This window comes from Dasypus novemcinctus, chromosome 26 (genome assembly GCF_030445035.2).
Source record: "Dasypus novemcinctus isolate mDasNov1 chromosome 26, mDasNov1.1.hap2, whole genome shotgun sequence".
NCBI lineage: Eukaryota > Metazoa > Chordata > Mammalia > Cingulata > Dasypodidae > Dasypus > Dasypus novemcinctus.
In genome coordinates this window covers 22,012,202-22,025,503 of record NC_080698.1, presented here as the reverse complement: position 1 = coordinate 22,025,503, position 13,302 = coordinate 22,012,202, and the positions used below count along the sequence as shown (strand labels likewise).

The 13,302-nt window shown below is 37.1% G+C and overlaps 1 protein-coding gene across 9 annotated transcripts in view; it reads left to right on the top strand.

Moving 5' to 3' along the window:
- The window catches only part of FHIT (fragile histidine triad diadenosine triphosphatase), a 1,565,692-nt gene that overhangs the window by 285,604 nt on the left and 1,266,786 nt on the right, over positions 1 to 13,302 (top strand). For 4 of the 9 annotated variants that reach the window (XM_058288169.2, XM_071212128.1, XM_071212127.1 and 1 more), the window contains 2 exons: positions 5,757 to 5,801; positions 9,831 to 9,957. The exons of 1 other annotated variant lie outside the window; for it this stretch is intronic. In XM_058288169.2, coding sequence (XP_058144152.1) covers positions 9,890 to 9,957 — 68 coding nt within the window. In that variant the 5' untranslated portion in view covers positions 5,757 to 5,801; positions 9,831 to 9,889. The remainder of the gene's footprint in view (positions 1 to 5,756; positions 5,802 to 9,830; positions 9,958 to 13,302) is intronic. 4 more of the 9 variants (XM_012521179.3, XM_023585757.3, XM_071212129.1 and 1 more) reach the window with 1 other exon arrangement.

Below are 13,302 nucleotides of genomic sequence, written 5' to 3'. Positions count from 1 at the left end.
GATAACATCTTTTCTTGTTCTGCATTTATGAATGTTTGGTCAGGAAATGGTTGTAAAATGATTCAAATTCCAATTGAATAATGTATTCTTAAAAGTAGCTGCCAAGTGTAAATACCACTGATATACATTCATGCATATGATAGTATATAAATAACCGGAGAAAGCAAATCAAAGGTCAATCAATTATGTATAGGTCAGAATGCTTTCCATCTGGATTGAGTCATTTTAGCAAATGACATCATGTGTCCTTTGAAGTCTATTGTGAAATGTAGCTTGAGTAATTATAGATTGGCTTCTTTTCTGGGTTACCAGGATGGCAGTGGTAAGGCTCAATAAATAAATGTACTAGACTTTATGCAGGAGCAGATTTACTTCATTAGGATGCAGTGAGAAGGCTTCTTATCCTAGAGCAGGGGTTCTTAATCAGGGGAAAGATTTCAGGGTATCCGTGAGCTTGAATTGAAAAAAAAATCAACATATTATCTTTATTTTCTCTGACCTCCAATATTGAGTGTCATAAAACTATCTGCTACTACATTCTGAGAAGGAGCCCGTGGTTTTCACCTGACTGGCAAAGGGGTCCATGGAACAAAAAAAAGTTAAGAACCCCTGTCCTAGAGAAAATCTTTGACTGACCACTTTGCACCAATTTCCAGTTCCTTATCCTTCTTGTTTTTTTTTTTTAAATAAGACAAAAGAGAAAGAACTGAGCCAGTTACCCTCTGTATAACTACAGTGAATATCTTCCCATGAAATTACTGAGAGGAATCAATACAATGATTCTGGCATCCTTCTATTCTCTTCTAAGTTCACCATTCCCTTCTGGAATGAGGCTTCTTGGGCCCTATGAGTCTGGTTTATAATTTCTTCTTTGGTCTAACAGGAGAGTGGGCATACCAGACTGCCAGACCCCGAAGGTAATGGTGGGATGGGATGTTCCATGAGATGGGAAGAGATGATGGTATTTTCCAATTGGCACACATAAGCTGAATTTAGCTTATAGACCAAGTGATAAAAGGAGGTACCAAGTCTAGTCATTTCTGATTAATCAGGGCTTGAGGAGGTAAATGTTACTTCACAGAATTTAATGTGTTGTTTCCCGCTCCCTTTGAGATACTTTGGAAATGTTAAAAAAAAAGTGTTGGCTTTTTTTTTAAGTAGAATATCTTGGATTGAAGAAGGATTTCTTTTATTGTCATGTTTTATAGGCGTTTTGGTTCTGAGTTCTTAAAAGGAACAAACCACAAGCATTCTCAGCCAAGATGAAAGGAACCATCCCTTGCCTTTAGGGTGCTTCCTGTATAGCAGGAAGACAGTTATGCAAACAAATTACCACAGTATAAAATGATAGTTGCTCTAACAATAGATATGTGTAAATCCAGGCAGTATTGATACCTGGCACTTGTTTATATTTTATTGTCCTTTACTTATTCATTTGAGCCGTGGCTGGGATACATACCCACATTTGTTCTTAGTCTCATGGTATAGTCACAGTGAACTTTTAGCTTTCAGTATGACTGTCTTACTCTGGAATGGGACTTGTTATTGTGTATACTGCCTAAAACCTTACCTCCATTTCAATGAAACTCCATGACTTTCTAGAAACTGTTCTTAAAATGTGTCTACAGTGACATCAAAACTAATGGTTTAAAGATGAATAAATAGGTCAATTTGCAATTATTCCTTGCAGTAGCCAAGAGCTGATTTTACTTTTATTTTCTTTCCCCCACTTTCATGGCTGGCTGAATTTACAGTTTGTGACCATAGATCGATCAGGTGTTTCCATGTGGAAAAGATAGTTAAAATTGGAATCTTCTCTGTTCCTTTCGAAGAGACCATTTCATTTATTTAGGGGAACAGACCTGTTACAGGTGTAAATACTTGTTAAAAAAGAACGAGTACTTTCTGTCTCCCATTTTTTTGGCCCCATCCAATCCATCCTATTTATATACTCTCACCACAGTTTTTCTTACATCTTCTAGTCAGATAGTAATGCTTGAGTTATGAAAGAGTATTGAAGGTCATTAGGAATTAAGAGGCCTGCATTCTGGCCCATACTTCATCAGTGACCTGCTGGGTGATACTAGGCATGATGCTTTACTTCTCTGGGGTTTGTCCCTTTAATTTTTAAAGTTCCTTTTGGTCATGAATTATGTTTATCTTTGAATCCTTGATCCTTGGTGTCCTATGCAGTGCCTGGTACCATTGATGTGGGCTATGGGTGGAAGGCTCTTTGTCTCTTCAGAGATAACGAAGTTGTTTGACTTGTGGGTGTGAAACGGTAAGAGGCTGCAGTCCTGCTCTTAGGGACCAGCAGGCTCCAGTCCCAGGAAATGTTTAACAAAGCAAGGGCTATAAACTTTAAGTATTTAGGGGAAATGCAAAAACCAAGGCTTATCTAAAATGTCTGGAGTCCTTGCTAAAAGCTTACCTAAGATGTGGAAGAGATATATGCTAATTGAAGCCTATTGAGAACTGAAACAAAGGGACGATTTGGCCTTTCCTCTCTGTATAAAAGACATTTGAAAATCTTGTTCCGGGCTCGGGATTCAAACAGAAAGCTCCCGAGTCCGGCCGGCCGTCAATAAACCATTTTTCCTTCTCAAAATCATTCCTGAGTCCTGGCCTCTCTATTCTCAAATAATTGAACTTCTCTTAAATTCCACAACACCATAGTAGATCTTAATAAATGTTCTTTGACAAGGAACATGATATTAATAACAATAATCAGTGTATGTTGAAGTGAATGAAAATATTAACAGCATTAAACACTTTTAAGAAATTTATTATTGTATGCTTTCTTTGCCTGTGCTCTTGTTCCTTGGATGAGTTGAATCTGCTACTCACAGATTCCTGAGGTTTCTAAATACTCCACAATACATGTTTATGGCAGCAAATATGAAAGCTACAGATAAGCAAAAAGAAGAAAATTAAAACTTCCATGTATCAGGAATGCATTCAGTCACAAATTAGAGAAAACCTGACTAATGGTGACTTTTTTCAATTCTTTAGATGACCCTCTGGGGCTGGTGTCTCTCTCTTCTACTGTTCTTTTGTGGATTTCGTCTACATGTTCACAATAAGGCTGCTAATACTCCAGCCATTATGTTTGCAATGGGAAGATCAGGGCAAAGTAAAAAATCTAATCAAATGGGGGCAAATTTGTTATTTGAATCTGTCCCATTAAATTAGAACAACAAAACTTTTTCTAGGGTGACCCGCCCAGGAGACTTTTGTTTATATCTCATTTAATTTGAGCAATCTTCTTTTGTCATTTAGTATCTCTAAGTTTTATTATTATAAATATTGCTGGGATGAGCATCCTTGTAGTTATATATCTTTATGCAGAACTCTTTCAAGGTTTTCTTCTCATTTTGACTTTGCTTTCTTTTTTTTTAACTTTGCAAAAGGCAGTGAGTGCTATGAGAGCACTAGATATTTAGGTACCCTCTTCAGACAGAGTTTGGGGAGAGGAAATTTTAATAACTAGATAACTTACATTATATCCTGAAGTTGCAAAATATCTTAGTGATTTGGCAAAATCAGAGAAGCAATTGGTAAATTCAGAGACAGGATGAGGAGGATGGAAATGACCCATTTTCTGATGGAATCAGTTTAATTGGTTCAGTTAAAATGGTTTACCAGCTTTTGCAGGTCTGGTTAAGGAGCTCTGAAAGTGTGCAGATATGTTAATTCTCCAAATCCCTCCTGCCTGACAACTTTGTCTGGCATCGTGTTTCTTTTTGTACAAAGATTATCAAAAGGGAGAGTGAAGGTAGTTTACCTCACAGCTCATCTGTCCGAATGTATAGTAGGCATATTGAGGTTGGACCCTTGGCATCCACTCCAAACTAAAAGCAGAGGCTGCAGAGAAGTTTCTCTTCCAAGGAAGTAAAAGGGAAATTGCTGACAACCCTCTCACCCCTCAGCACCGCTCTTAGTACAGTGTTTGGTAAGGGGCTTAATGGGGCCTTCCCTTGCTTGAGAACCAACGGATCAGCAAGGCCCAGCATAGAGCAGAGAGTTCTGGAACTCACTGACTGCATTACCTCTTAAAACAGGGTTTTAAATATCAATCCTTTTTAAAATGTATGTCAAGAATCCTAATTGAGAAGCTGGCCCACACACTTTAACTATATTTAACTATATGTTTCTTTTTTCATGTTGCAAAATAAGGTTAATTTTTATGGTGAGTGTTTTATGGCCTGCTTTCTGTTATGTGCCAGACAAATTGAAGGTGATGGAAACCGATGGGTGGTAAAGATAAAAGAAAAGTGTTGACCTTTTGGTAAATCATTCATTGCACTGCTTCATCTGTAAGTGGTTGCAGCTCACTGCATTTGACTCTCGATTCTATAGTCGTTGATTGTTTTTCCATGGATTGCCTTCTTTGTTTTTTTTTTCCTTTTCTTTTTATTATTTTCGTAATTGTTATTATAGTTATTTCATTACCAAATAGTTCCTCCACCAGAGGGGGCTTGTGGACAGAAAGAGGCAGTAGGATTTAATAATTCAGCTTTTCTTTCTGCTGCGCTTCATTGTGACTTCTTAGGTTTCTGCTCAGTAGTTGGGGTGAGCTTTAAGCCATAAATCTACCTACTCTCTTTGTGTCTTCTTATTCCCAATGGAATTCAATTACAAGATGACTGTCTTTGACCAAGGATACAAAATAGAATATTTAACTTGTGTTAATGGTCTAGCACCAGGATACTTTTTGGGTCCAGGCTGATCAAAGTATTCATCAGGGGGAACCAGAGGGCAAAGTAATCATAGCTTTTTAGTTCAACCTTGGGTCAAATACGAGAAACTGTGGAATTTATTATAGTGGAGGCCTAAGTCTTATCCAGTACCCAAAGCAGATTCAAGGCTGGCCACCTGGTAGAATCAACCACACCAACATTGTAGACATCCATAAGCTCATCATTTCTTGAGCCCTGATTTTGGCCAGCCGCTAAAGTTCAGAAGCCTGGTTAATAAAGAAGAGTCCCTAGAGCTGAATCAGCCTGCAGGACATGGAGACCAGAATGGATAGGTCCAGGCACCTGGACTAGGCTAGCAGTCTTAAGGGAGAGAGTCTGCCTCAAGGACCAAAAGAAATTGACCTTTGTCCTCTAGGGAATCTGGCTAATTATAGTGCTGTGCTGATTAGCTCCACAGAGGCTTTTATCAAAAATTATGTATTTTGATGTCTATTAAACTGTGTTCCCTCTCTGGGATTAGAGAGTGTTTTGATATTTTGATTGCAATAAAGGAAAATTTATGTCTCTAAGAGATGGCAATTTACAAAAAGTTTCACTGTCCCTTTATTCCCAGTTGAATGCAGTATCAAGCAATGCCAAGATATTACTTGCATTCCATCTTCCCTCTGCCTGAAGTTGGGAAATTCTTCAATTTGTTGAGTGATCCTGGGCCCCAGAATGTTCAGTTGGTTTGTGAGGGCAGATGACAGAGGAGTTGCTCGCAACTTTGTAGCCCAGCTTTTTAGGGTATGACCATTCTGGATATCTTTATGTCGTGATAGGGAGAGGGTACATGTCCGACACTTCTTAATTATTTTGTTAAGGCAGTAATTATAGACTTGTGGTTTCAGCCAGTTAGAATACTCTTACCTCATTTTGGATACCAAAGAACAAATTTATTTTTATTCTTTTATAGATACACAAAAAAGTAAGAAAAATGATTTTTAAACAATGACAACCACAGAAAATATTTTAACAGGGAATTTTCAGAAGTTACTTTTTTTCTTTCTTTTTTAGAGAGAGAATCTTTGGGAAAGGGACACTCAGATCACAGAAAAATTGGTAAGTCATGGTTTCTTAATACCATCTGCTTCTTACGATGAGTAATAATTCTTATATGGTTATGACAGTTCAGACTTTTGAAGGAGTTCTCAAGTGTCTTCTGTAACAATTTAGTGGATCTGTGTAGTGGTTTGGATCTGTATGCACCTCCGAAAAACATATTCTTAAACTTAATCCAGTTTGTGGGTATGAACCCATTTTAAGTAGAACTTTTTAATGAGGTTACTTTAGTTAAGGTGTTGTAGCCCACCTCAGTCAGGGTGGTTCTTAATCCTATTACTGAGATGAAATCCACACAAATAAAGAAGAAGTAAGTAACTGAAATTTCTTTCAGGAAGTAAGAAACTGAAATTCAGTAGAACCTGAAAGAGAACCAAGAGGTCAAGAGAGACTACCATCTGCATTTTTATGTGTTGGAGGAACAAGGGACCAAGGACTGCTGGCAGCTAGCCCCAGAATGCCAGTTTTTGGGAGAAAGCAGTGCCTTGATGATGCCTTGATTTGACCTTTCACTTAACCTCAAACTTTGAGCTAATAAATTCCCATAATTTAAGCCATCCCTTTGCATGGTATTTGCTTGAGCAGCCTAGGAAACTAAATCAGCCTGGAAGGGGGCTGAAATGAGTTAAAATGAACTTTCAGAATTCTGTTTATTGAAAATGCTGATCCTACTGAGCATGAATTCTTCCACCTTTCTGCTCCATACCTAGAAATTTACCCTTTCTTCTCCGTTTTCCTCAAGACTCAGAGATTAAGAACAATTTCTTATGGCTTCAAATTCTTCTCTGAATGTTCCCTTCAGTTCTTTACTCTTCTGCACTGTCCAATATGGAACCACTAACTACATGTGGCTACTTAAATTTATATTTATTAAAATCAAACAAAGTAAAAAATTTAGTTCCTCAGTCATCCTACCTTCATGTCAAGGGCTTGACAGGCACATGTGGCTCTTGTCTGGACAGTATATATGAAGCAGAAGGTTATTGTTGATGGCCCTGCTCTTATATTTTTGACTAGCCTGTAAGGACATTGCTTCTTCATCACCCTCTCTGATGGCAGCTGCATTTTCTCAGCATCCAGCAATGGGGTAGGTATCTTCTTTCATCCTGCTTGTCATTTTTAGGTGGTTTTTAAAATTCTCTTCTTCCACAGAAATCCTTGCTCCCCTCAGACCTTGCTACTGCCTACCCCTTTGTATTTATGGAAGACTTTACTCCCTTAACTCACTGACTTTATGTCTATCACTCTTCTACCATTAATCTTGGTAACAACACCCACATATAATGTTCTTCTGATACCTGGCCTCTCAGTTCCTTGAGTTTCTAACTTCCATATACCTTGTGGTTATACCCAGGCCAGTTTTCAATCTAGGAAGTGCCAGTCTTCTAGGGAGTAGTTATAAATATAGGGAGTATTACTGGCATTTGGAGGGGAACTAAGGATGCTAAATGTCATTCAGTACACGAGTTCTGCACAACAAAGAATTGTTCCACCCCAAATGCTAATAGCACCCTGGTTAAGAAACATTGTACTAACTTTCAAAATGTGTTTCAAAGCATTTCTCTATCTGATCACCATCTCCTGTCTTTCCAGGGTTGTCACCTCACTTGACACTAGCATCTCTGCTTCAACAGTTCTTTGACCTTGTTTATCTCCAGGTTATTGACCTATTGCTTTTATGCACTATCCCTCATCCCTCTCATGCCCTTATTTCCCTCCTTACCCCTCTTCAGTTCTATGGTTAATTCTTTACATGCACACTCAACCTCTCCTCCTCTCTCCCCATCATCCTCATGTGGCAAAACTCTGACCCTCACTTGGCTTTCAGACTACTTTGGGACTAAGTGTGGTTAGATGGGGAAGAGCACAAAACTATGCTGAATTGCCTTACTTTCAAATTTACGTTCACAAGTTTCAAGAGAATCTCTGCCCTTCCACTCTCTGGAGACAATTGTTTTGTATCTTCACATCTATCTTTAAACCTCCAACATCTGTTCCCAATCTCACACTAAGCTGATTCCTTGACTTTATATTTCACTAGGGCAATAGAAACAATCTGAGGAAACCTACCTCATCTCCTCTTGGAAATCTACCAGTCTGCTTATATTCACACCCACTGTACTGCTTACCCTTCTGGTCCTTTGCATGAATTGTCCATGTTTCCACCTAAGACCAACCCCTCTACTCATGCAGTAAAACTAGGAAAACTGCACATATGCTTTGCTCAGGACAGCAACCCACTACCTTCCAATAGATGTGTTTTTTTGTATCTTATTTAACTCTTCTAGTTGTTCTTGGCAGGAGCATTCATCTGTCACAAGTTACTGCATCATAACCAGAAATGCAAGTCCTGGCTCTCTTTCTTTATTTATCTATACTCCCTCTGTAGATTACCTCTTCCTGTCCCATGGTTTTAAAGCCATTTATATATTTATCACCTCAAAATTTATATTTACACCCCTGCTTTTTCACTGAGCTCCAGACTGACCTGTTCACCTTCCATCCTTTTCAAAGGCACGGCCATCCGCTAGCTTTACTACTACAATAGAGTCTTTAACGGTGTTCCTCCTTTTCTTTTTACCCCACTGCAATCAGAACTATACATTATAACCAAGCAATTCTTTTTTAAAAAACATAAATCAAGTCATATCATTTCCATTTATCAAACTCTGTATCAGCTCCCCATCTTCCTCAGAATTAAATCCAGTCTCTTTGCCATGGCCCCAAGGCCTTTCAAGATTTGGTCCATACCTTTTCTTCTCTCCTCATCTCATATCACTCTCCTACTTTCTCCCCATGGTTTGGTCACACTGGTTTTCCTGCTGTCCTTCAAAAATGTCAAGCTTATTCCCACCCCAATGTCTTTGTATTTTCTGTTGCTTCTATCTTGTATTATTTCCTCCTAGATATTTATATGCCTTGTCTCCTTGCTACATTCAGATTTCTCTTCAAATGACATCTCCTCAGGGAATTCTTCCCTGAACACCATGTCTAAAATAGTTCTCTCCTCTACCTCATTCTCTACTCCTTTACCCTGCTTTATTTTCCTTCCCAAGACTTATCACTACCTGACACTATACCGTAAAATCATGTTAATGTGTTTATTGTCTGAATATGACTTATGTGGGGTAAGGGGTTTCTATATCCTCAGTACCTAGAACAGTGTTTAGCACTCAATATTTATTGAGAAAGCACGTAGTAGATTTTTGTTGAGTGAAAATTGAATAAATAAAGTATGCTGACTATTGTGGCAAAGATTTTTTAATTTGGCATTTCTGTCCTACTCTAAGCCAGTGATGACTCAATTCTCTTACCACTTTTCTCTATTTGAAAGACTGGGAAACCTTCCTTTGTACAGTGTCCCCCATAATATCATTTAGCTTTCACTTTATATAAATACGTCATTTACATATTAATACTGCTTTTGTTCTTTTCTCATTAGCCTGTAATGTTTAAAAGAGACCATTACTCTGCCATACTATGAGTTTTTATGATGTCTTATCAAAGCCTCCCTTAATTAAAAAAATTAAGTTAAAGCCTTATTCTATGGCAATATCTTTCAGTTGCAAATGATCTCCACTAAAGAGTACAATATAGACATAGGGCAATTCTGGTATTAGGGCATGACAACCTAAGAGCCAGATGTGCTTACCTGGCACATTGAAAGTTAAAAACTGTCACTTTCGGTGTTCATTTGGTACCAGTTACACTAAGAACAGAATAGAGTTGATGGGGGAAAAAAAAAGAGACTCAGGCACTGCTGTTGGATAGCACAGCTCAATTATCAGATTGTCATTTTCATTCTTCAGAACATTAATTGTAATGAAACTGTGAAATTAAAAAAAAATTCACAGAAAGGAGCCATGAGACTATATCTTTGGATATTTATTGACAGACATGGACCTATAGGGTAAAGTTAAAAATTCATAACTTATATTATGAGGTCCTCATTTAACAGAGGGCTTGAATTGGACTGGTGGGTAGTAAGATAAAGGCAGGGAGAGGAAAGTTCCTAATGCAATTTTCCAGGCCAGAGCTGATGAGACACTGGGCTAGGAAAGAAGAAATGTGGGAGAGGAAGCCACAGAATGAGAGCTGCTTCAGATAAAAATGTAAAGAAAATGAGAGGGAAGAGGAAAGTACAGTTACATCAGAAGTAAGTAACAATTCTTTTATTTCTATATTATAGGTACATAAATAGAGTAGTGGATTAGCCACTTTAGTTTAGGATTTTTTGTGTTATTTGTATAAGGATGTATTACCTTGTAGGTTTGAGAGAAGATCGTTTGCTAATGTGTCTAAATTATTGAGAATAGCTAAATCCTGAGTCCGAGCTGTATATGGCAGTTCTTGTCACAATGAGCAGTATTTGGTACATTTAGAGGCCATAATCCCTGACTTTCAGGAAATTGTATATTAATTACATAGCTGAGATAAAGCCAATATATCAGTAATCATAGCAAATATAAAAAAGATTAAACTAGCTTACCAACAGATGGAGATTCTTAAGTTAAATGAGAGAAAAACCTGAGCTATATTCTCTTTACGAACTATTTACAAGGGATACCCCTATAAAGGATAATGTCACAGCAAGATAGAAAGTAAGTGGATGGAAATGGACAAAATACACCATGCTTATACTAATCACTAGAAAACTGGTGACACAATATTATCAGACAAATATACTTTCAAACAAAAATATTCTTATTTATAAAATTATTATTTAATGATAGTAGAACAATTCACCAGGAAGATAAGTTTTTAGCACACAATAGCATCAGCTCAAAAATACAGAAAGTAAAATTTGACAGGATGCATTGAGAACAGACACAATTACAATTGGGAAGTCTTTAACATTTTCTTTTCAGATATTGATAAATCATACACATTTTAAAAATTAGTAAGGAAGAGGAAATTTTAAATAATGATTAGCTTGATCAAATGAACATATATAGACTTTAAATTCCACTGATAGAGCATATACATATGTACAGAGCCTTAACAAACACCAATGAATAAAAATTATATGGTCTACATTCTTTATCTCAAAGTAAAAATAACTCAGAGGCAAAAAAATCAGTAGACATCAAAAACTCTATACATTTGGAAACTCAAATCATACTTCTAAATAATTCTTGAGTTGAATAAAAAGTGATGATAGAAATTAGTAAATATTTTATTTCAAATATCATAGTATACAGTTAAATTGGTGCACAGGGAAATTTATAGCTTCTTAAATGAATATATTAGAAATGTAGGAAAAATTAGTTGAACATTCAATTAGAAAAGCATAAAAATAGCATATTAAACCCAAATAAAGTAGAAGAAAGGAATATTATAAAAATATTACAAAAACAAAGGAAATGGAATAAAAAAGGAATAGTAGAGAAGATCAACAAAGCAAAAGCTAATATTTGTAAAGATTAAAAAAATACATAAACCTTGATCAACAACAGAGAGAGAAAGAGAGAGGACACACAGAATTAGAAATGCAAAGGGGGACCCAAGTACAGATATAGTGGAGAAAAAAAAGGTTTTAAGAGAATACTATTAATAACTTTATGGCAATACTCTTAAAAATATGCATATTGATAAATAGGGGTGCCCAAAGACATATGACGTACATTTTATCTCGTGTCACTACTAGAGACTGGGAAACATGATGTCTGGTTTATTGGATTGGAAATTCATTCATTCATTCAACAAATACTTATAGACATCTACTATGTTCTTGAAACTGTGCTGGTGCTAGTTTATATTTTCATGATGAAGATGCGTATAAACAAATCATTACAAAACATAGTATTTACAGTTATGGTTGGTACAGTATAGGAAAAGTGAGAGCATTTAACAGGGAACCTGCTCTTATTAGAGTAAAGAACAGATTAGCAAAGGTTTCCTAAAGAAGTGATATTTAATCTTTGACCTAAATGATGGGTAGGAATTAGCCCGACTAGGAGATGGTACAGGGCCAAAAGACATAGAGGGAAAGGAACACTATGTATCACAGTGCTGTAGGATGAAAGACTAATAAAGAGATCATGGGGAGGGAGGGGAGAAAGTTGTGCGATTCAGTTGCAGCAATTGCCCAAAATATTGCAAGGATTCGTACAAGCCAAACACGTAAATTCACACATCTTATTAAAGTCCAAACGTATTTTCTCTTGTTAATGGCTTTATATAACTGTTTAGAACATAATCTGTAAAGAAATGACAAAAACATGGATGGGAAGGAAATACACCAGCTTCATTCAAAATAGTGATTGTTCCTAGAGAAGAGGGGAAGCAGAAGAGGCTTCTTCTGCATCCATGCCTTGTAATGGCTAGCTCTTCCCTTGTTAAAGGAGATTACTTTCCTACAAGGAAGTATAAAGTGAATCACAATTAGTGAGTTTGTTAATTTCTTTATTCTAAGTGCTTATCTTATCTGGAATGGAGCCCTAAATTATAAAACATGAAGCTGAAAACTATGGAAGAGAACCAGATACCATTCTAAGGAAGCAGTGATTTAGAGAGTGCTACTCAAAGTATGGTCTGCAGACCTGTTCATGAAGAAGGAAGTATAGATATTAAAAATAAAGATTTAGAACTGTATTGTCCAATACAGTAGCTACTAGCTACATGTGGCTACTGAACATTTAAAATATGGGTAGTCTGAATTGAGATGTGCTGGAAGGGTAAAATACCCACTAGATTTCGAAGACTTAGTACTAAAAGAGAACATAAAGTATCTCAGTAATATTTTTATGTTGCTTACATATTGAAATGATAAGATTATGGCTATGTTGGATTATGTAAAATATATTATTAAAAATTGATTCTATCATTTTCTTTTTACATTTTTAAAATGCAACTAAAATTTAAAATTACATATGTTGCTCATGTTGTATTTCTATTGGGCAGTGATGGTTCAAAACTTTTATAATAGGGAAACGGACTTTGGCCCAGTGGTTAGGGCGTCCGTCTACCACATGGAAGGCCCGCGGTTCAAACCCCGGGCCTCCTTGACCCGTGTGGAGCTGGCCCATGCGCAGTGCTGATGCGCGCAAGGAGTGCCTGTGCCACACAGGGGTGTCCCCCGCGTAGGGGAGCCCCACGCACAAGGAGTGCACCCATAAGGAGAGCCGCCCAGTGCGAAAGAGGGAGCAGCCTGCCGAGGAATGGTGCCGCCCACACTTCCCGTGCCGCTGACAACAACAGAAGCGGACAAAGAAACAAGACGCAGCAAAAAGACACAGAAAACAGACAACCGGGGGAGGGGAGGGGAATTAAATAAATAAAAATAAATCTTAAAAAAAAAAAAAAAAAAAAAACTTTTATGATAATTTGGCATTGCCTCAACACCCACGCACATTTTTTACTGTATTTTACAAGTGTATCATCAGCTTACAAAGTATTGGAAATGAAAAATAAAACGAATATTACATCCCAGAGCGTTTGTGAAGCACTACTTTAAATCATTCATATGTTCCAGAGTGTTTTAGCACTGTGCTTACTATAA